This window comes from Phyllostomus discolor, chromosome 6 (assembly GCF_004126475.2).
Source record: "Phyllostomus discolor isolate MPI-MPIP mPhyDis1 chromosome 6, mPhyDis1.pri.v3, whole genome shotgun sequence".
In the NCBI taxonomy this organism is placed as follows: domain Eukaryota; kingdom Metazoa; phylum Chordata; class Mammalia; order Chiroptera; family Phyllostomidae; genus Phyllostomus; species Phyllostomus discolor.
This window is the reverse complement of record NC_040908.2, coordinates 134,254,186-134,278,057: the sequence shown is the minus strand read 5'-3', so window position 1 is coordinate 134,278,057 and position 23,872 is coordinate 134,254,186. Positions and strand designations below refer to the sequence as shown.

Below are 23,872 nucleotides of genomic sequence, written 5' to 3'. Positions count from 1 at the left end.
GCTTTGTGGTTCCAGATACATTTTTGGAATAGTTGTTCTACTTCTATGAAATATGCCATTGAAATCTTGATAAGAATTGCATTGAAGGTAAGGATTACTTTGGGTAGTATGGACATTTTAATGATGTGAATTCTTCCTATCTATGAACATGGTATATGCTTCCACTTATTTGCATTTTCTTCTATTTCTTTCTTCAGTTTCTTATAATTTTCCAAGTATAGGTTATTTTTATATTCTTGGTTAAATGTATCCCTAGATATTTTATTCTTTTTGAAGCAATTGTGAATGTAATTGTTTTCTTAGTTTTTCTTTATGATAGTTCATGATTGGTGTATGCAACTGATTTCTGGATATTTATTTATTTTGTATTCTGCTTCTTTACTGGATTCATTTATCAGTCCTAGTAGTTTTTTGGTGGAATCTTTAGGGTCCTCTATATAGTGTCATGTTATCTGCAAATAATGACACCTTTACTGCTTTTTTTAAAATTTGGATACCTTTTATTTCTTTTTCTTTTCTGATAGCTGTCACTAGGACTTCCAATACTATGTTGAATAAGAGTGGTGAAAGTAGACATCTCTGTCTTGTTCCCTTTCTTAAGCAAAACACTTGTAGTTTTGCCCATTGAGTATGATGCTGGCTGTGGTTTTGTTATGTGGCTTTTATTATATTGAGATATGTTCTCTTTAGTCCCACTTTGCTGAGGTTTTTTTAATCATAAATGAGTGCTGGGTTTTATTAAATGCTTTCTGCATCTGTTGATATGATCATATGATTTTTATCCTTCACTTTGTTTATTGGTGTATCACATTTATTGATTTGCAGATATTGTACCAACCTTGCTTCACTGGAATAAAGCACACTTGACCATGGTGTGTGGTTTTTTAAAATAATGTATTGCTGGTCCTGGTTCGATGATATTTTCCTAACAAAATATCATCGATATTAAGAGGATTTCAACATCTATGTTCATCAGGGATATTGGCCTCTAATTTTCTTTCTTTGCAGTGTCTTTTTCTGGTTTTGGAATTAGGACAATGCTGGCCTCATAAAGTAAGCTTGGGGGTCTTCCCTCCTCTTGGATTTTTTAAATAGTTTGTAAAGAATAGGTGTTAATTCTTTGAATATTTGGTAAAATTCACCTGTGAAGCCATCTGTTTCAGGACTTTTGTTTATTGGGAGTCTTTGATTACTGCTTCAGTTTCACTAGTTGTAATCTCTCTATTCAGATTCTCTGAAAATTCTTGATTCAGTTTTAAAAGATTGTGTTTCTAGGAATTTATACATTTCTTCCAGATTGTCCAATGTGTTGGCATATAGTTGCTCCATAATATTTTCTTACATTTTTTTGAATTTGGTGTCAGTTGTTACTTCTCCTTTTTTATTTGTGATTTTATTTATTTTGGTCCTTTCTCTTTTTTTCTTGATGAGTCTGGTTAAAAGTTTGTCATATTGTTTATCATTTAAAGGACCAGCTCTTGGATTAATTGATCTTTTGTATTGCTTTTTAGACTCTATTTGGTTTATTTCTGCTCTGATCTTTATTGTTTCCTTCCTTCTGCTCACTTTGGGCCTTGTTTGATGTTCTTTTTCAAGATCCTTTTAGTGTAAGCTTAGATTGTTTGAGATTTTTTTTCTTGTTTGATTTTTGAGATAGGCCTGTAATGCTATGAATTACCTCTTAGGATTGCTTTTGCTGTGACCACAGATTTTGGATTGTTGTGTTCCCATTTTCATTTGTTTCAAGGTATCTTTTCTTCCTTGATCTCATTATTAACCCATTCATTATCCCATAACATGTTATTTAGCCTCCATGTCTTTGTATGTTTTTCAGTTTTTTTCTTGTGTTTGTGTTTTTTCTATCTTCATAGCATGATGGTCAGAGAAGATGCTTGATATAATTTTAATCTTCTTAAATTTATTGAGGCTGGTGTCCTAACATGTGGTCTATCCTAGAAACTGATCCATGTGCACTTGTAAATCATGTATATTCTGCTGCTTTGTGGTGACATACTCTGAAGATATCTGTTAGATCCATCTGGTCTAGTGTATCATTTAAGGCCACCATCTTGTTGCTTTTCTATTTGAAAGACATACTATTTATTGATGTCAGTAAGGTGTTAAATCACCTACTAGGTCTTTATTACTGTCATCCTCTCATTTTATGTCATCAAGATTTGCTTTGCATATTTAGATGCTCCTTAAATATGCTCTTATGTGTGCATTTTTCCCATGTATGCAAGGCTGGTTCAACATTAAAAAATCAATTAAGGTAATTAATCACATGTCATTTATACATAAGCATACATATATACTTATGTTTCTATATATACTTAAACATATATATACACACACATAATCAAATATTGATGTTATTAATTTGAATAAACTTATCTATTAGATTAATTAGGAATAACAAAAAAAGTTTCTATTTTACCTTCAAGTATTCATTCTATGTGCTCTGCTGTTCTTTTTGTACATTTTTGTATTTTTTTTTCCTCCTTGTTGAAGAAATTCCTTTAACATTTTCTCCTGGGTAGGTCAACTTGCAACACATTTCTTCATTTTTTTTTCTGAGAAAATCTTCACTTTAGAAGGATAATTTTGTAGGCGATAGCATCCTAGTTAGGTATTTTTTCTTTTAAAACTGTAAATATTTCACTCCACTCTCTTGTTTGCTTCATTTCTCAGAAGTTGATGTAATTTAAATATTTGCTCCTCTATATAGGTAACTTTCTCTTTAGTTTCTTTCAAGATTTTTTTCTTTATTTTTGATTTTCCAGAGTTTGAATACTTTTGTTTTGTTTTTGTTTTTGTTTTTGCATGTATTGTACTTGAGGTTCTCTGGGATTCCTGGATCTGTGGTTTGATGTCTGACATTATATTGGGGAATTCTTAATCGTTATTGCTTCCAATATTGCTTCTGTTCCTTTCTCTCTTTATTCTACTGGTATTCCCCTTACACATATATTATACCCATTGTTGTTGTTTCATAGTTCTTGAATATCCTGTTTTGTCATTCCCCCCATCTTTTTATTCTTTGCTCTTCAATTTTGGAAGTTTCTATTGTCATATTCTCAAGCTCAGAGAATCTTTAGATGTCTCCAGTCTACAAATGAGCTCATTTAAGGCAGTCTTAATGTGTCTATAATATTGTGTTTGATCTCTGGAGTTTCTTTTAGATTCTTAGAATTTTTATCTTTCTGCTTACATTACCTATCTGTTCTTTCACATTCTATTTTTTCTTTAAGTCTCTTATCATATTAATCAGTTTTTTTAAATTCCTGACGATTCTAACATTCTTGCCATATCTGCCTCTGATTTTGATGTGTGTTTAGTCTCTGCAAACTATTTTTTTTTGTCTTTTAGTATGCCTTATAACTTTTTGTCGTTGAAAGGCATACATGATATACTGGATAAAAGAAACTGTTGTAAATAGGCCTTCATAATTTAGTGGTGAGGTGTAGGAGGACAAAGATAGAAATTATTCCTTATTTTCACATCAGAAAAAAGTGCAAGTTAGAGACATCTAATAACATCTTTTGAAGTCCTAAAAGAAAAAAATATAAATTTAACCTAGAATTCTATATTTAGCAAAAATATTCCTCAAAACTGAAGATGAAATAAAGGCATTTCAGACAAAACTGCAGAGAATTTAGTGCCAGCAGATTTTCATTACAGAAACAATGTAAAAAAAAATTGTCAGGCTGAAGGAAAGTAGTTCTAGATGGAAACTTGGATTTTTAAAAAGAGATGAAGACTCCTGGGAATAGTGCATCTGAAGGCAAACATAAAAGACAGTTGTATTTCTTAAAAACAAATTTGTTTATAATACAATTAACTCTATAGAAAAGCATTAACAATGCATTGTGGTATTTAAGATATGTAGAGGTAATATGTATGTCGACAACAAAAGGTGGGGAAATTTTTAAGTTTCTTACATTGTATTTGAAGTGGTGTGTTACTTGTGGGTAGACTATTGTAAGTTAATGATACATATTGTAAATCCTTATTCAACCATTAAAATAATAAAATAAAGAGGTATAGATAATAAACTAATGGAGGAGGTAAATGCAATTCTAAATAGTTAAATTAAAAGGCATAGAAAGTGGATAAAAGGAGCAAAGTGCAGAGGAAATATATAAAAAATAGCAGGATGATCAACTTAAAGTTTATTAACAATAATTGCATTAAATGTAAATGGACTAAATATACTAATTTTGAAAGGTAGAGATAATCAGTTTTGATTTAAAAAAACAAGATTTAATTAATATACTGATTATAAGAAGCACAGTAAATATAAAGATGTTGATAGTTTAAAAGCAAAAGGATGGAGAAAAAGCCAATTCATTATGAAGATATAACATTCCTAAATATGTATGCATTTAATTGCAGAGGTTGATAATACTTGAAGTAAAAGTTGACAGAACTGAAGGGAAAAAAGAGGACAAATGTACAATCTAATTAGTGTTAGAGATTTCAATACTTCTCTTTCGAAATTTGAAAAAGAACAGAAAATCCATAAGAGTAGAGAAAAGCCAAGGAACACTTCAATCAACTCGACCTAATTGACATTACTAGAGTTCTATGTTAAAAAATTGCAGAATAATTATTCTTTTCAAGTCAATATAGAAAATCTTACAAAATAAAGTATATTCTGGGCCATAAAACAAGTCTCAATAAACATAAAAGATATAGTCTGACAACACTGAAAATAAATTACAATAAGATAACAGAAGTAAATTTTCAAAATTCCAAAATATTTGCCAGTTAAGCCACATAGTTCTAAATAAATCCTGAATAAAGAAAAAAAGCAAGGAAAATTATAAATTTGTTAAACTGAGTGATAATAAAAATGGAATCTAACAAAATATGTGGGATACAGATAAATTATTACACTAAGGGAAATTCATAGCTTTACATATATTAAAATAATAAAAGACTAAAATTGATGTACAGATTCAAGGAAAATCCAATGTGGGTTTTTTTTTTTATTTGACAGGCAAGCTGATTCTAAAATTTATAGGGAAATACAAATTACCTAGTATATCCAAAACAATTTGAAATTGAACAAATTTGAAGAAATTATCCTATGTGATTGCAAGACTTACTATAAAGTACAATAATCAAAACGGTTGGTATAGGTAGATAATGAATTGATCTCTAGATAAAAACAGAAAACCCAGAAATAGATTTACACACAAAAAATAACTCTACATGGATTATACAGCTAAAAAGAACACTAAATCTACAGAACATCTAAAAGAAAAAAATAGGAGAAAGTCTTTGTGATCTTGGTACAGACAATGATTTCTTAAATGGGAAAAATAATGCATATAAATGGAATCATACATTTAATTTTTATTGTATTTTTATGTTTTTTATTGTTAAGTACGGTTGTCTCCATTTTCCATCTACTTCTCTCCTCTACCCCAGCTATCCCCACCTCCCACCCTGAATCCTACCCCCTCTTAGTTTTGTCCATGTGTCCTTTATAGTTGTTCCTGAAAACCCTTCCCCCTGATACCCCTGCCGACCTCCCCTCTGGTTACTGTCAGATTGTTCTTAATTTCAATGTCTCTGGTTATATTTTGTTTTCTTTTTTCTTTTGTTGATTAGGTTCCACTTAAAGGTAAGATCATATGGTATTTGTCCCCCACTGCCTGATTTATTTCACTTAGCATAATGCTCTCCAGTTCCATCCATGCTGTCACATAGAGTAGGAACTCCTTCTTTCTCTGTGCTGCATAGTATTCCATTGTGTAAACATACACTAGATTTTTGATCCACTCATTTACTAATGGGCACTTAGTTTGCTTACAGCACTTGGCTATTGTAAATTGTGCTGCTATGAGCAATGGGGTACATAGGTTCTTTAGGATTGGTGTTTCAGGATTCTTAGGTTATAATCTCAGCAGTGGAATTGCTGGGTCAAAAGGCAGTTCCATTTTTAGTTTTCTGAGGAAATTCCATACTGTTTTCCACAGTGGCTGTACCAGTCTGCATTCCCATCACCATTGTGGTTTTAATTTGCATTTCTTTGATGATTAGTGACGTTGAGCATCTTTTCATATGTCTTTTGGTCATCTGTATGTTCTCTTTAGAGAAGTGCCTATTCAGGCCCTTTGACCATTTTTTAAAATGGGCTGTTTGGTTTTTTGGTGTTGAGTCTTGTAAGTTCTTTATAAATTTTGAATATGAACACCTTATTAGATGTATCAGCAAATATGTACTCCCATTCTGTGGGCTGTCTTTTTATTTAGTTGATTTCCTTTCCTGTGCAAAAACTTTTTAGATTGATGTAGTTCCATTTATTTATTTTTTTTTCTTTTGTTTCCCTCATATGGGGAGATACATCCAATAAAATATTGCTTACAAGCAATGTCCAAGATTTTGCTGCCTATGTTTTCTTCTAGGATTTTTATGGTTTCGGGTCTAACATTTAAGTCTTTGATCCATTTTGAATTTATTCTTGTGTGTAGTGTAAGAAGGTGGTCTAGTTTCATTTTTCTGCACATATCTGTCCAATTTTTGCAACACCATTTATTGGATAAACTGTCTTTAGCCCATTGTATGTGCTTGCTTCCTCTGTCAATATTAATTGACTATAAAAGGTATGAGTTTATTTCTGGGCTCTCTATTCTGTTCCATTGATTTATGAGTTTATGCCAATATTATGCTGTTTTGATTACTATGGCCTTATAGTATAGTTTGATATTAGGTAGTGTGATTCCTTCAACTTTGTTCTTCATTCTCAGGATTGCTGTTGCTATGTGGGGCCTTTTGTGCTTATAGATTTTTGAAATATTTGTTCTAGTTCTATAAAATATTTCATTGGAATCTTGATAGGAATTGCATTCAATCTATGGGTTGCTTTGAGTAGTATGGACAATTTAATGATGTGAATTCTTCCTATCTATGAACAGGTTATGTGTTTCTGCTTATTTGTATCTTCTTCAGTTTCTTTATTAGTGTCCTATAATTTTCTGAGTACAGGTCTTTTACTTCCTTGGTTAGGTTTATTCCTAAGTATTCTGCTCTTTTTGTAACAATTGTGAATGGGAATGATTTTTTAATTTCCCTTTCTGTTAGTTCCTTATTAGTATATAAAAATGCAACTGATTTCTGGATATTAATTTTGTATCCTCCTACTTTATTGAATTCATTTATCAATTCTAGTAGTTTCTTGATGAACTTTTTGGGATCTTCTATATAAAGTATCATGTTATCTGCCAATAAAGATCATCTTACAATTTCCTTTCCAATTTGGATGCCATGTATTTATTCTTCCTGTCTGATTGCTATGGCTAGGACTTCCAGTACAATGTTGAATAAGAGAGGTGAAAGCAGACATCACTGTCTTCTTCCTGATCTTAACAGGAATGCTTGTAGTTTTTGCCTATTGTGTATGATACTAGCAGTGGGTTTGTCATATATAGTCTTCATTATGTTTAGGTATGTTCCCACTAATCCTACTTTGCTGAGAGTTTTTATCACAAATAGGTGTGAATATTATCAAATGCTTTTTCTGCATCTATTGATATGATCATGTGATTTTTATCCTTCATTTTGTTCACATGGTGATTCACATTTATTGATTTGCAAATATTATACCAAACTTGTGTTCCCAGAATAAATCCCACTTGATCACCGTATATGATCTTTTTGATGCATTTCTGTATTTGATTTGCTAATGTTTTCTTGAGGATTTTAGCATCTATGCCAATCAGGGATATTGACCTCTAATTTTCTTTCTTTCTAGTTGTTTACCTGATTTTGGAATTAGGATAATGCTGGCCTTGTAAAATGAGTTTGGGAGCCTTCCCTCCTCTTGAATTTTATGAAATAGTTTGAGAAAGAGAGGTGTTAATTCTCAGAATGTTTGGTAAAATTCACCTGTGAAGCCATCTGGTCCAGGGCTTTTGTCTATTGTGAGTTTTTTGATTACTGCTTCAATTTCAGTAGGTATAATTAGTCTATAAAGATTCTCTGATTCTTCCTGGTTTAGTTTTGGAAGATTGGATGTGTCTAGGAATTTTTCCCTTTTGTCCAGGTTGTCCAGTATATTGGCATAGTTGTTCATAATATTTTCTTACAATACTTTGTATTTCTTTGGTATGAGTTATTATTTCTCCTTTTTAATTTCTGATTTTATTTATTTGGGTTCTCTCCTCTCTCTTTGATGAATCTGGTTAAAGGTTTGTCAATCATGTTTATCTTTTCAGAGAACCAGCTCTTGGATTCATTGATCATATATATATTAACTCTCTGTTTTGTTTATTTCTGCTGTTTATTTCTATCTTTATTATTCCTTTCCTTCTACTCACTTTGGGCATTGTTTGTTGCTCTTTTTCAAGTTCCTTTAAGTGTAAAGCTAGATTGTTTATTTGAGTTTTTTCTTGCTTTTTTTTTTTGAGATAAGCCTATAATGCTATGAATTTCCCTCTTGGGATTACTTTCCCACTCTTCCACAGATTTTGGATTATTGTGTCTTCATTTCCATTTGTTTCAAGGTATCTTTTGATTTATTCCTTGATCTTGTTGTTGATCCATTCATTGTTTAATAACATATTATTCAGCTTCCATGTCCTTTCATGTTTTTCAGGGTTCTTCTTGTGATTGATTTCTAGTTCACAGCGTTGTGGTCAGAGAAGATGCTTGATGTGATTTCAGTCTTCTTAAGTTTATTGAGACTTGTCTGTGTCCTAACATGTGGTCTATCCTACAAAACATTCCATGCGCTTTGGAAGTATGCATATTCTGTTGCTTTGGAGTGAAATGCTCTGAAGGTATCAAATCCATTTGATCTAGTGTATCATTTAAGGCCACTGTCTTGTTGATTTTCTGTCTGGAAGATCTATGCATTGAAGTCACTAGGGTATTAAAGATCCCCAACTATGACTTTACTGTCAATGTCTCCCTTTATGTCTGTCAAGATTTGCTTCTTATATTTAGATTCTCCTCTGTTGGGTGTGTAAATGTTTACTAGGATTATATTCTCTTCTCGGATTGTTCCCTTTGTCATTATGTAGAGTTCTTACTTTCTTACTATAGCCTTAATTGTAATCTATTTTGTCACATATAAGCACTGTTACCCCAGATTTTTTTCCTTTTCCATTTACACAAAATATCTTTTTCTATCCCTTTACTTTTATTCTGTGTGTATCTTTTGATCTGAAGTGGGTCTCTTGGAGGCAGCATATATATGGGTCTTGTTTTTTTATTCATTCAGCTATCCTATGTCTTGTAATCGGAGGATTTAAGCCATTTACATTTAAGGTGATTATTGATAGATATGTATGTAGTGCCATTTTATTGTTAGACTGTTTTCCTCTGTTTTCTTTTTTTCTTTTTCTTTTTCTTCTTCTTGTTCTTCTTATTAAAGCAAGCCCTTTGACATTTGTTGCAGTACAGATGTGATGTTAACAAACTTCTTTAGCTTTTCCTTGTCTTGGAAGCTCCTTATTTCTCCTTCAATTTTAAATAATAGCTTTGCTGGGTAAAGTAGCCTTGTTTGTTGTAGGTCCTTGCTTTTTATTTCCTCGAACTTCACACCACTCCTTTCTGGCCTGAAATGTTTCTGTCAAGAGATCAGATGGAAGTCTAATTGGTGCTCCTTTATATGTAACTACCTGCTTTTCTGTTGCAGCTTTTAGGATTCTCTCCTTGTCTTTAAGCCATTTTAATTATGATGTGTCTCAGTGTAGGCCTCTTTAGGTCCAACTTGTTTGAGACTCTATGAGCTTCCTGGATTTGTGTGCCTTTTTTCTTCACCAGATTATGGAAGTTTTCTCTCATTATTTCCTCAGACAGGTTCTTGATCCCTTGCTCACTCTCTTTTCCTTCTGGTATTCCCTTGATACAGATGGTGTTATGCTTCATGTTTGTCCAAAATGTATCTTAAGCTCTCCTCATTTTTTTTTAATTCTTTTTTTTTCTGCTCTACATGGGTGTTTTTTTCTACCTTATCTTCTCAATCACTGATTCAATCCTCTGCTTTATCTTACCTACAGTTTATTCTGTCCAGTGTATTATTTATTTCAGATAATTGCATTCTTTATTTCTGACTGGTCCTTTTTATGGTTGCTATGTCTTTTTTTTATGCTTTTGAGTATACTTATACTCATTACTCTAAACTCTTTGATAAATTGCTTACCTCCATTTCATCTAGCTATTCTTCTGGAGAATTCTCTTTTTCTTTCATTTGGATCCTGCTTCTTTGTATGTTTTTATGTGTTAGGTAGATCTGCAAAGACACTGGTGTAAGCCTTTGTCAGACACTGCTTGTGAGTGGCCCTGGCCAACCTGTTCAGAGCTATCAGTAATCCATAGCATGTGGCTGCCTTTGCTGGGACTGTTTTTGTGCTGAAAGAACCAGGCTGCACACCAAGGCCAACTTTTATCATCATGGGGTCTGGGGAGGGTCAGCTGATGTCTCATAAAGCTCTCAAATATCTACCTTAGTTTTTAAACTAATCAGTGATAAATCCTTAAGTTGTAATCAGCAACCTGACTTAAACTCCACAGGGTGGGGCGATTAATTCCTTCAGGTGGCACTCTTGCTTCCCCTCAGGCTGATGCTACTTGGAAAATAGTGCTCTGCTTGAGAAAGATGGCTCTTACAGTTTGGGGAATGACTCAGAACAAGGATCCTGGCAGCTGTTCCTTCATTTCTATACCCAGAACCAGGAATCCCAGACTCTCCTCAAGCAGCTCTAGTGCACTCTGCCCTCCCTCTGCTAGAGTCCAGGGTAAGTGGCTGCAAATGAAATTTTGTGCATTGGCCCTTTAAGATACTCTCTGAGTCTCTTGCCATCTCTTCTCTTCCTAGCAGACAGAAATCCTACTGCTCTTCACAGCTGGATGTTATCTGGGTTCCTTCTAGGCTCTGGTGCTATAGGCTAGGGAGCCCAGCCTGGATTTAGACCCCATACTACTCAGTGGAAACCTCCTGTCTGCTGAAATATCCCTCTGGGATTTCAGTGGCTACCCATGGAGGCTCAGTCAGCCCTCTCATACCACCTCTGCACTACTACCAGTCTCATTGTGGTGAAGCTGTTTCTTCTGTCTGTCTGTGGTTATAAAGCTTCTCTCCATCTAGTGTTCAGTTGTTTATTCAGGATGATTTCTCTACAGTTTAGTTGTTATTCAAGATTGGTCCTGGAAGGAGGTTAGTGTAGCTTCCACTTACTCCTCTGCCATCTTAGACCTCTACATCCCACTTTTAAAAGAAATTCCATTTTTAGAGGGAACAAAAGAGATATAGTCATAAAAGGAGCTATGAATGTATTTTACATTAGCTTTATTTCTAGCAGCTCAAAAGTGAAAAAAAAATACCACATATTTACAACCAGATGAATGGGTAAACAAACTGTTGTATATTTATTCAATGGAAATCTATCCATTAACAAAGAAGACTAAATTGCTAATACATGCTTCAAGATAATTGAATCTCAAAAATTTTATGCTAATTGTAAGTATCTATATCCAAAAAAGTACATACTGTATGCTTCCATTTTTATAAATTCAAGTGTAGGCAAAATTATGCTGTAGTAATAGAAATCAGATTGGTGGTTGTCTGGGGCTAGGAATATGGATGATTGACTGAGAGGGAGCACAAGATAACTTTTTGGAAATCTTCTGTCTATATCTTCTTTGGGGGGCAGCTACATGACTGTGTAATTTGATGAATTCATTAAATTTACCTTTAAAATGGGTGCATATGTTAAATGATGTATATTAAATTACAATCAATATAGTTAATTATACAAAAAAGTGGGTTTATTTCTTGACATACCAAAATAGTGATATTTTTGGTAGTATATTAAGGAGGGTGTTTTTAGTGCTTATGTAATGCAGAGCTGCGAGTTAAGTATTATGGAAGAACACAAAATGGTATTGTTACCGAACAGACTTGTGGTGGGAGGCACAATATACTATTACTGAATGCACTCTGCTTCTCCCGGGGTCCACCTGTACTAGGTTCTCCTTGCCCGCCACCAGGGAACTATAGCTCTCAATGTCATAGAGTGGTGAAAAGGAAAGGAATTATTTATTCAAAAAGTTATACAGACTTAAGAGTAATGAGTTAATGTCTTCATTAAAATCCCAAAGTTCCTTAAAACATCCACAAACACACATAGTCCTGCTTTCCCCTCTTTTGCCCAGTGCAGAGTACCATATCTTAGGAAAAGAAATAGAAGTCCATCGCTCAGGTAGCCCCTGGTGTTTCCTAGTAATGTGTGCTCAGCAGGCAGGCCTCCCTCAGTTCCTAGCACCATCAGCTGTGTCACCACCATGATCTCCAGTTCTTAATCCAAACCTGCATTATACCTTCTCCTGGTCCATCAGCAAGAGTCATTCCACCCCTTTCCTTCCCTGCAAGGTCTCTCTTGCATTCTTTCAAATTGCTAAGAGAGAACTCTGCATCACTGCTATGTCTTGCTTTCTCGCTTCCTAAGCTGCAAGGCAAAGGGAGCACCCAAAGCTATATGGTTTCCCTTTCACCAAAGCCGCATGGACCCCCTTCTTGCCAAATCTGCATGGGTCCCTTCTCTTGCCAAAGCTGTGTGGTCCCCGCTGCCATGCCTCTTGAACCTGGGTCTAAATTCCACCGCCAGTCTTCCTCTGCAGTCCCATTTCTGACTCCTCCCACAATTGGCTACACCTGACAGCATTCCCTATTTTTCCAGCTTTCCTGGGCCACTACAGTAAGTCTGGGCAGGTGTGGCTGTGTGGTGTGGAGCCACACCACATGTCCAAGCTGTCATGCAGGTACTGCAACCAAGGGGAGTTGCCTCCGAGTTTCATCATGGGTTGAAGTCATTCCCATCCCCCTGGCTCAAAGCTTGGCCACAGCTATTTAACATATCCATGAAACCAGTTAAAAGTTATAGGTATATTAAATGACCATGCCTGAGGTTAGTTGCAAAGCTGTTGCTATGCCAAACAACTCTGAATGGCCCTGCTCCATGTGTCCCATCCCCCATTTCAGACTTGTTGGGGTGAGGACATCCTATATTTTTAATGTTTTCTGGATACTCTGTGTTCTGGACCCCATTACAAATCCCTCTTTGGGGGGGGGGTCCCCTGGCTGCACCCTGTTACAGTATCAGAATCATTCCCTATCAAGGAATTTAATATTTAGTTAGGGTAATGTGGTATGATCTTGCCCATATACTTAATCATATTGCGGCGAACTTAGTAAATAATGGCAGTGGTAGATGTAGAAAAGAGTTGTGAAGTTCTGAGTTAATGAGTTAATATATGAAAAGAATATAAAAAGCACAGTGACTGATAAATAATATGTGCTCAGCAAATGTTATTTCACTTTTCAGACGATGGGAATTTATGTTTGAGGTGATGAATCAAGGTGTAATTGAGGAGGTGGTATTTAATGCAAGTGCTGCAGAATAGGAGGGTTTTTTCACAAGCATCAAGAAGGGTGGGGAGATGTTGTGGTCAGGGGGATGTCATGAACAAAGGTGCGGAAGTGAAAAAGCACCAGGTATATCCAGAAAAGTGAGATATATTTGATGTTCTCATTGGATTGAATGAAGAGTTTCATGTCAGAATACTAATAGGAGATGAATCAATAGGGCTAGATTATGGAGAGCACTTAAAACCCTATTTTAAAGTAACCTTAATACATTTTTTTTAAGATTTTATTTATTTATTTTTTAAATAAATAAAATCTTAAAGAGATTTATAGAGAGGGAAGGAGGGAGAAAGAGAGAGAGAGAGAGAGAGAGAGAAACATCAATGTTCGGTTGCTGGGGGCCGTGGCCTGCAACCCAGGCATGTGCCCTGACTGGGAATCGAACCTGCGACACTTTGGTTCGCAGCCCATGCTCAATCCACTGAGCTATGCCAACCAGGGCTATAACCTTATAAATTGCCAGTGCATAAGTAAAACAGATAAGAAGAAACAGATATTTTATCAGTAAAACATATTTTATAATTTCATTTTATAACATTATATATAAAGTCCAAACCAGAAATTGTTTTGATGAATACAAAACTGAAATCAGTGGTTGTTGGTCTCAGATGAGAGTTTTTGTTGTTGTTGGTGGTGTGTGTGTGTGTTTAATGAGCCCCAGTTTCCACTTTATTTCTACTATATTTCCTTTAGGCTGTGTCATATTCAAAAACTCTTAATTCAGATAGCTAAATAATTGTAAACAGCAGCCCTGTAAGAGTTTAAAGTACTTGCATATTTTTCAATAAAGCAAGAGGTTTACTTCAAGGTTTGCATAATAAATGTTTTAATCTAGTAGTACAAGTTAATGCATTGATGGTTTCCAGTGTGTTAAAATTTGAAGTATAACACATTTGAATGTACATGACAGCTTTTGTTATGGTTTTCTATTGTTTATTATTTTTAAGTTGTAACTGGCAGAAACCCATCTCAAACTAGCTTAAGCAAAAAATCAGAATATATTGGCTTACATTATTACCAAAAAGCCTAGAAGCAGAATTTGGTTCAAGTTATTTCTGGCTGTGAGTATGCTAACATGATATAAAGGTTTTTCCCCCCTATCTTATCTTCATTCATCTCTATTTTTCTTTTTGATTTTGGCTTCTTTTACTCTTATTGCTGATAGTCTTACTTCATGTACTAGGGAGCATGGCCACGACAATGTCAGGCCCACATGCTTATTGCTTCCAACTGAGCATAAGGGAGGATTTCCATGTAGTCTATGGGTCAAATTTCTCTCTGTGTGGCTGTAAGGGCAGTAAGGAAGCAGTGTACTGTGATTGGCAACTACATCACAACAATAGCAGCATTCAGAAATTGCGCCTCCCCCTGCAGAAAACAAAAGACATAACATAGGACACAGTGAGCACTCAAAAATTACTTTTTCCACAGTCCAATACATTTTTTAAGGAGTTAAGTATGCATTTGAAAAAGTGAAAATGAATTCAAACATTTGTAGAACCCAAAGAGCTGTATTATATATTATATTGTTTGAATACTTTGGTCTTTGGCAATGGAGCAGCAGAAAACAGGGTCATGAGAGGGTGTCACGATGAGTAATGTTTCAGCAATATGGACAGCTGTCGTTTCTAATGGGACATTTCACTTCATTGAAATTGTGGTAAATTTGAACATGTTGTGGGCAATGAGCTACAGTGAAAAACCAAGGTATTAGGCTGCACAATTACTTCTTGGACATGAAGATAAAACCTAATTTAGAAGGAATTACTTTTTGAGTTCAACAGTTTTTAAGAGGCATCTTAACTGTTTCTTAGTAGGTGATATTTAGGAAAGGAAAGCCCTTAGTTCAAACAAGAGAAGGCATTAGAGAAAGGCAATATGGAGGAGCAGTGTAGTGGGGTGTGTATGGGAGAACTCTCTGTTGAACACTACTGACTTTTAGTGAAATACCTCGAACTTTCAGTGCACTTCTCCAAGAAACTAGAGTGCTTCACTCCATATGGAAGGAGAGACAATAAAACTGATGTGCAAATAATGATTTAAGTAGTCATTTCAGTAAAACCAGCAATGAACTGGAGTCAAGGTCTTGCCACAAACTGTTTGAGCTTGAGCAAGGTAAGTGACTTTCTTAGCTGTTTCCTCATTTCTGAAATGAGGGTGTTTATCTTCTTGATCACTGAAGTCTCAGTTACAGCAGTAGGCTATGAACCTCTGAATCACCTGCTGGATGTTTCCCTCTTTTTCTATGTTGGCCTTGGCAACTGCTACCAATTAGCAGTTGTGCTTTGATGGATGTGGGAGAGGAATTTGATTTTGAATAATCCCTCTGATATTGTCGTAGGTGCTAAGCAGCCTTGGAAAGCAGATGAAAGAGGTATCTCATACCTGTACATACATAATAACAATGTGAATTCCATGACTCTATGTGAAGTCTCAGTTTTAAGGAGTTCCTATAAAAATTTATCAAAGACTTTGGTAGATAAAAACAGTGCAAAGAGAATATTGCACCTAATGTGATGATGTTGCATGTGTATTTCTGGTAGATTTCAAATGTGGAGCTTTTTCTCCTTTATGAAGATGACAAAATCTTGCATCTAACGGTTCTAATGACATTTGCAGTAGCTTCTGTTCACAGACTCTCTGTCTCTCAATACTATCTAGTAAAGTAGTTATAGAATTACATTTTTTCCTGGAAGGAATATATCTGATTAAATGACCAAATCATTTTAAGGCAACACAACAGAATTTCATAAGAACTGAATCTATTTCTTCACACCGATCATGCATGTTTTACTCAAGCATTGAGTCATTAGCATGTTTATAATGGTTCTAATTTAGCACAACATTTTCTGAATTTTATCCTTGAGTCATTTACAAATTGTTCATATTGAATAAACAAAGGAAACAGATTGCATTTTATACTTAGTAATTTATCTGAAAGAAGAGGGGAGGGTTAATTGTTTTAAAGTTTTGGTCTGTTTGGGGAAGTGAGCCTGCTTTTTTCATTGCTAGGCATAAATGCCATTTCTCATCTTTTCAGGGTGGGGGGGCTATGGAGGAGTAAAATGAAAAATTAGGACCAGAACAAGATTGGCCACTCCCAGAGGGGAGTGTGGAGCAAAAGGGGAGCTGGCACGAGATTATCCAAAACAGTTGGTGCATTCCTTAATGATCAAGTGCTTGAGAAGTCCAGCTCTTCCTGGCAGAGCATCTGTGTTGATGTTTATATCATTCCCTGCTGTATGGGAAAGGCATGCTTTCTCTTGCTGCTTGGCTAAAAATAGGATGGAATATAGCATTGTATGAGATATTTTAAGATAGCAAAAACATTTAAGAGGTTAAAGGTTTGGCTTTTGGATCAAAAAAGATCAGTGATACAACCGTGTTGTTCCTTGCAGACTGAATTTTATCCAGAGTTTGTCAGTGATTCGAACTCTTGGTTAAGCAAGTTATTCAAATTTCATTTGGTGCAGTCTGAAAAACCCACTCTGCTGTCTTTTCTGTCAGCTTCCCAGCATGAAGAGAAGGCCTGAAAACAGCCTCTATTTATACCCCCTTGTTCGTATTTGGAAAATCTGTTGTTTCATTGGAGAAGGGGAGAAAGGAGAGCACAAGTAGCAGTCTGGGGCTGTGCTTTGTACGTTATCATGACTTCAAAATAAAACTGGCACATTTTAGTGTCTAATTATTTTTAGTGAGCTTGGAGGGTTTTAATTAAAATTTAAGAGTGCTCTTCAAGCTCTCCAAGCTCCAATTTTATCCCACTGTATTCTGAAGCACTTATCACTGTCGAAAAATGTACAGTAACAGGCGTGTGCATCTCTATTTTCTAATGAAAAATGTGAGATGGATGATCAGCAGGAATATAAATATATATTGTCAAAATTACTCATAAACAAAAGTCAAAGGTATTTTTGACAAGTTATTGTTCTTGGATACAGAGACAATATATTACATTTGAAATGTATGATTCCTATGGTAAAAATAAAATGACTTGTTTTAATATTTTTAAAAAGAATTAATAAGGCAGTAGGAAATCTGCATATAGGAGCAGCAGACATTATTTTTTCTCACTGAAATATTTTAAAGATATTTTCTATATCATGTTTCTAATGTTTTAGCAGTTCTAAATTTAAATATCACTTTGAGGTAAGAGGAACAAAATGTGTTTACTCATAGGTAAATTGTTTTAAAGTACAATAATTTTTTCCATTTATCTTTTTCTATCCCCCCCATGCTTTTGTTTTAGTGATGATTTTTTAATTTATTCTTTTTGAGCCATTTGAAATATCTTTATTTTGTGCAGAATACATGTTAATACTGCTGCAACTTTAGAAATAATTTAAAATTGTTCCTAAAATATCATCATGTAGATTAGGTAATAAATAGCTCACATATCCTCACTTTGAATTTGTCTTGTACTGTACAATTAATTATTAGCATGATAAAGCACTCTTAATTTACCTGGACTGACACCTAGATATTGAGGAAACAGAAATGTTTCTTTGCAATCCATTATGTAGGATATTTGTTAAAAATTAGTTCTGAATTGTCTTTCCTTCTCCCTTAGAAAAAGTTTCTCAAAAAACTTAAATTTTCAGAGGAAAAGAAAAAAAAAACAAAAGCTATGCAGCTGAGAATTAATTTATAGCATATCAAAACCTTTTACATCCTTGATCAAAATACAAGTGAGAACTGAGTCCAGTTTTTGATTTTTGATAGTCCTTTTAAGATCACATTACTTACAAAAAATAAGGCAAGATAAATATAATAGAGTTCTGTATTTTATTGAGTATGAATTGGCTTTTGGAGGCTAATTCTTTCAAAATAAGAGGAATTAATTTTGGTATTTCCCACTTTTATACTGAGGTATATGGCTTGCATTCATTTTTAATATGTAAATATGGTGACTTTCTGTACTATAGTATTGTAGTTCTTTAACTCAATTTCCAAAAGTTATGCAGCTTCTCTCCTGTTTTCTAGCTGAAGTCAACTTAGTCAAAATACTAAAATTTGAATAGTCAAACTCAGGTAATGAAAATACTGCATAACTGTTTTACTGTTTTACTGTTTATTGTTTTACTGTTTTGAGGACTGTGGCATCACCATAACTACATTAGTTTTTTTCAAGTCAGTCATGTAAAACATATTTATCTGAATTAAATAATTCAAGAGTATCTGGGTGATAGTCTTTTTTCCATCCAGAATCCTGCCTGACTGCTGAGTTAGAGCCACTTTGCATGGTCCCACTTTTTCCATGTCCATGATACAAACTGGAGTTCTTCACTTATTTTGACCTCCAGTTTTTACAACCGTACTTGAGGCAGCGTCTTGACCTGATCAATTGCCTCTGTAAAGCTAGTGTGCTATTAATGTAGTTGAAGCATGTGGCACAAGGAGGAAGAACACTTATTTTTTTCCACCCTTACCTGCACATTGTTTTGAGTGGGAAATCTTAAAATATAGATTTTTCATATATACCTTTATTACATATTTCTTCATTGCAAATCAGAAACTTCTCAGTGATGACAGCGCTCTGCCTATGTAGTATTTGTTGACAATTTGCATTTTTTGGTCTTTTTTCCCCTGTCTGCACTTGTTTTCCATTATAGTATGGAGCGAGCTTAGTACTAATTGTGGCATGCCCTTAGAGGTTTGGCAGTCAGATAATTAAGTGCAAAGCTGAAAGTTTTTCAAGAGACTTCTCAGTGTTTTGAATCTCTCTGGAATCTGAGCATTGAAATTAAATGTAAAATTTGTGTGCAGTGAGTTGTATTGTCCTATAGATAAAAGCAATCAGTGATTGTTATGAAATATTTTCATGAGCTATAATAGAGACATGCAAAGGCTGATTTATTTTTTCCCTCAGTTTCTTCTGTTGAAATGGAATCACATATAGTTAGGTCAATTTAGCGTTACGGTGAGGATTAATTTTCTAGCGGGAATGTGAAATGCTTTGAAGTCATTAACCATTTTATTAATGAGTAGCTTTTATGTAAAGTTGTGTCCACATGGTTTGATTTACATTTGAAGTGCGTATTCCTGTTGTCCATATAGTTATATTTTTCTCCCATGAAGTTTAAGCATTCTTTTCCTGGAGCTTTGAATAAATCTGAAAGATTTCTGGTTTATTTATAGAAATGAGAGACATATATTTAAGCCCATTTTATATTTATTGTGTTTCTAATCCTAGTTTATGAACTTGCTTTGAGTCTGTGATCATTACTAGTAAATTGAGCTTTTGTCTTTTACCATTATAATATATGCTCTCAATTCAAATTTTAACCAAACAAGCTATGCTTTAGCATTTATATCAGTGACAAGCATTTTAGTGCAATGTTATAACAGGTATGAAAGGGTAAAAAAAAAAAACTGGGCAGGATAGGAAGTTGAAGATGTTTTGCTGATTATTCTTACCCATGATCTGATGTTATATCAGTCTCTCTCAGAAATTTAAACCCTATTTGTGGAAAAGTAATCTCTGATGGGCATGGCTTTGAAGATTGGCTTCATAACTCTCAAAACTCAGTATTATGTTTTTTATGATTTAGCATAAATACAAAATATGTATAGAACAAAGTACACACCTTCTTCTGAATTTAAAATAAACATAGACAGAGACCATTTTGGAAATTAGATAAAAACTGCGTATACATAGGCACGCAGGCCCTATCTGGTCACTCAGAATCCAGTTTTAAATCACAGTGGAAGGTCACTTGTTGAAGACTAAGAAAAATTTAGTAGAAAAGAATGGAAAGAAAGAAGGAAGGAGGTAACAAAGCAAAGAAGTAAGGGAAGGGCAGGGAGCTTTCTCCTAGTAGAATCAAGCTGGCTTCTATTTAGAAAGAACTTTAGCTTCTGTGATAGCGAACTAGTGTGGTTGTTTTTCGTCAGCCATTTCAGGATGCACTGATCTGGAGATCTGGATTCCATCCATTCCCTGATTGACGGGTCACATCATGGACAAATGTTCATTGTTTTCACCACTACTGCCTAATCATGCAGTGGTCTTCTCATCTCTTACCCAGGGCTCACTGTCTTTTTCTAAAGCTTATCTAGTTTTTAAAACCCTTTAGATCCATCCACCTTGACCTTACTGTCATTCTGAAAAATTCAAGGAGGATTTAGAAGCTGGAGGAAAAAAAAAAAAACAGAAAGGAAAAATGCTAAAGAGATAGGTACTAAAATGGGAGAGGCAAGACATTTGGATATGGAATAACAATTTAAATATAATTTTAAAAAGAAGTTATCAGATTTTTGACACTTGGAATGTTAATGTTTAATGGGAGTGTGCTTTATACTAAGGATTTAGTATTTAAATCTGCATTCCCTTTTGGAAATGTGGCCTATTTGTTAAGATGTGAGGCTCAAAAGATACATGTAAATAGTTGTAAGCAGTAGCTTCAGTTGCAGACCCATCAAAATAGAGAGAAAAAAGAACTCACTGAGAAAAATTTTATAATTATTAAAATATTCTAAAGTTTGTATTTCTGTAACCTTTATGAATCTTTATAGAAATAGATGCAATCACTCCCTATAATCTAGTAGGCTACTTAGAAATGCAGTAGGGCAAAAAATGTTTAAATAAGTATTTTCTTGAAAAGAATGTGCATCACTTTCTATATAAGAGAACTGTATTAGCAGTTTTCATTATCTTGACTTTATTTTCTTTGCATTTTGCTAGAAATGGGTATTTTACAAAAGTTGCCATAAGTTTATTTCTTTTTTAAGGACAAGTGGTTACAGGTTGATTGGTGTTTTCTCCCTTGAAGAATTGACTTTTTTTCTTGAGTAGCACACAAATTTTGCCTAGAATTAAAAAATAATCACCTGATTAAAAGGAATGTTATCTAAATTTAAATACATAAGGAAGAACACTTTTTTCTGTCCTATCAGTTTAAGAAGTGATAAATGCTGACTGAATATTAATAGAATTATACTTATAATACCAAGATAAGTTTACTGAGCATGATCTTTTTTTCTTGGGAACAGTTTAAATAATTTAGCAAAAATAAATTTAGTTGTGATATTTTGTATACAGTAATATAATTGTCTGTATCTTAGGTTTAAAACAACAACATAAAATAGCTTTGATCATTTTTAAATGATAGAATTTCTCCATAAACTGGCCTTCTGGATTTGTTAAATTTAATAGTTATAAAATATATATGCAATATTTTTAATTCTTACTTTTATATTTTAATAGATTCCTCCTGCATGGAAAAACTACTTTCAAAAGATTGGAAGGAAAAAATGGAAAGACTAAATACCAGTGAACTTCTGGGAGAAATTAAAGGTACAATATACAAAATATCACACATATTAATGTGGAGATGTTATTTTGTATAATGACATATTTGTTGACCTTCTGTACTTACCTCTAATACTTGTTTATATATGAGAGGGTAAATGTATTGTATATCTCTGAACTTATGTTCTTTGTAAGTTTATAGAATAAAATTTTTGCCCTCTTTTTATTAGTCTATAACACAAATTATAGGATAAAGTGCTATATTAATTTACTTAACAAAAAGTATGAAAATGAGAAAATGTTATATCAAAGATGAAGAGCAAATTAGAGATGATTTTAGTCTTTGTCATATAATAGCTTAATTTATGAATCCAAATGATTAATTTGCAATTTTTCTGATCAAAAAGGGTCAACCACCGCACCTATTTAAAAAAAGTTTATAGACTGTGCTGTACATGATGGTTTATGGGTGGATTCTGAAGCCTGTTTACCTGTTCTTATCCTAGCTCTGCCATTTACTAGGTGAGTGACTTTGGGCAAGTCACCAATCTTTTCTGTGTTTTGAATTCCTAGTATCTAAAGTGGGGTAATAACAGTACCTACCTCATAGGCTCATTAAGAAAATTAATACATGTAAAGCTTTTAGCATAGCACCTGGCACTTAAGAAAGCACTCATGAAGAGTAAGTTTTAGTCGTTATTCACATGCCTGTAGGTTGCTAGGTTGATTAATCTTAAACAGATTTCACAGGACTTAAAAATCTCATGACCTCTTACCCTGATGAGGATGAGAATCTTAATTTTTGAAGTTATGTGACTGATGCTCTTCTGATACATGTTAAGAAGTGGACAATCCTAGTACATTACAGAATTAAGTTACCCTATCAATGAAGATGTTGTACTTCTTGACTAACTTTCTCTTTTGTATTCCTTTGTGGAAGTGAAGTACTATATTACTAGTTTTTGATATCATGAATAGAACCCATAATCATTAATTAGTTCTATCAGTTGTTCCTTATCAGCAGTTATCACTCTGACTTGTGCTACCATTTTGGAAGTGAATTAGATTAGTTTTCTGAATTTATCAAACAGCTTCAGGTGAATCTTTGTATTGGTCATGGATAATAAATATCTCATTTAAGATGAAATTTGGCAATAACTATCTGATGAAAATGTTATTTTGAATTTAGACAGAAAATTAAGGTTCAGGAATGTTACATTTAGTTCAAATGGAGAGAAAAGGAAGTCATCTTTTTCCCAAGGAATAAATAATAATTCATTCCATTAACTAACACAGTACCAAAATCAAGTAGAAATTGGATAGTATTTTGAATTTCACTGCTTCTGCTTTGTACTTATAAAGGCCACTTGCTATTTTGGAAAAAAAAACTCAACATATAACGGATGGGTAGAAAGTCATTAGTGACATATTCTTTATCCAGCTGCAATAACATGGTGTGTGCTACTTTGCACGTCATTCTGTGTTTTCTTTCCTTTCCAGAGTCATTGGTTTTATAAAAGTGAGAACAGAAATGGTTTATGCAAAGGCAAGCTTTTGCCAGCATGAACGATGGGGGTCTTGCTTTCTTTTAGTAATGTGGAAGCTAACGTTTTATTATGTTATGATTAAGCATTGAGTATTTAAGCATTGGGTTATCTTCTCTCCCTTGCCCCCACTTCCCATCATACTTTATTTTTAATTCTAATTACGAATTTAAAATGGAAAAGTTGTACTAGTCTCAGATATTCAAAATGCATACATCTCAAAAGTGAAATGCATGCAAAATTAGGCTTTTTAAATTCTTTAACTTTTTTTCCCTGGATTCTGCAGGAGGTAAGTGAACTGTCATTTGTGTGCTACTTTCAGTTTTATGGGCATTATGATAAGATTCTTATTAAATTTTTCATTTTGGTTTGTTCTACACTTATTCTACATAAAGGTCTCTTCTTACATCCTAATATTTTGTCACTATAAAATTGTACAGAAAATATAACAATAATAATAAAAATTAAAAAAATTAAAGTAGGGATCACAGTGATTCAATCACTGCTAAAATTCAATGTACATTTTTAGTCTATGTGAGATTAGACCTAAATTAGTTATAATTATTCTGAAATGTCAAAGTGATCTAAATAGTATCTCTGAGACATACATACTATTTACATTATCAGTATTCAATGTTA

At 33.8% G+C, this 23,872-nt stretch overlaps 1 protein-coding gene across 19 annotated transcripts in view; it reads left to right on the top strand.

The window, feature by feature from the left end:
- SOX6 (SRY-box transcription factor 6) overlaps positions 1-23,872 on the top strand; it is a 614,163-nt gene that overhangs the window by 337,437 nt on the left and 252,854 nt on the right. For all 19 annotated transcript variants that reach the window (XM_036029075.1, XM_036029074.1, XM_036029077.1 and 16 more), the window contains one exon: positions 21,645-21,734. In XM_036029075.1, the coding sequence (XP_035884968.1) occupies positions 21,645-21,734 (90 nt within the window). The remainder of the gene's footprint in view (positions 1-21,644; positions 21,735-23,872) is intronic.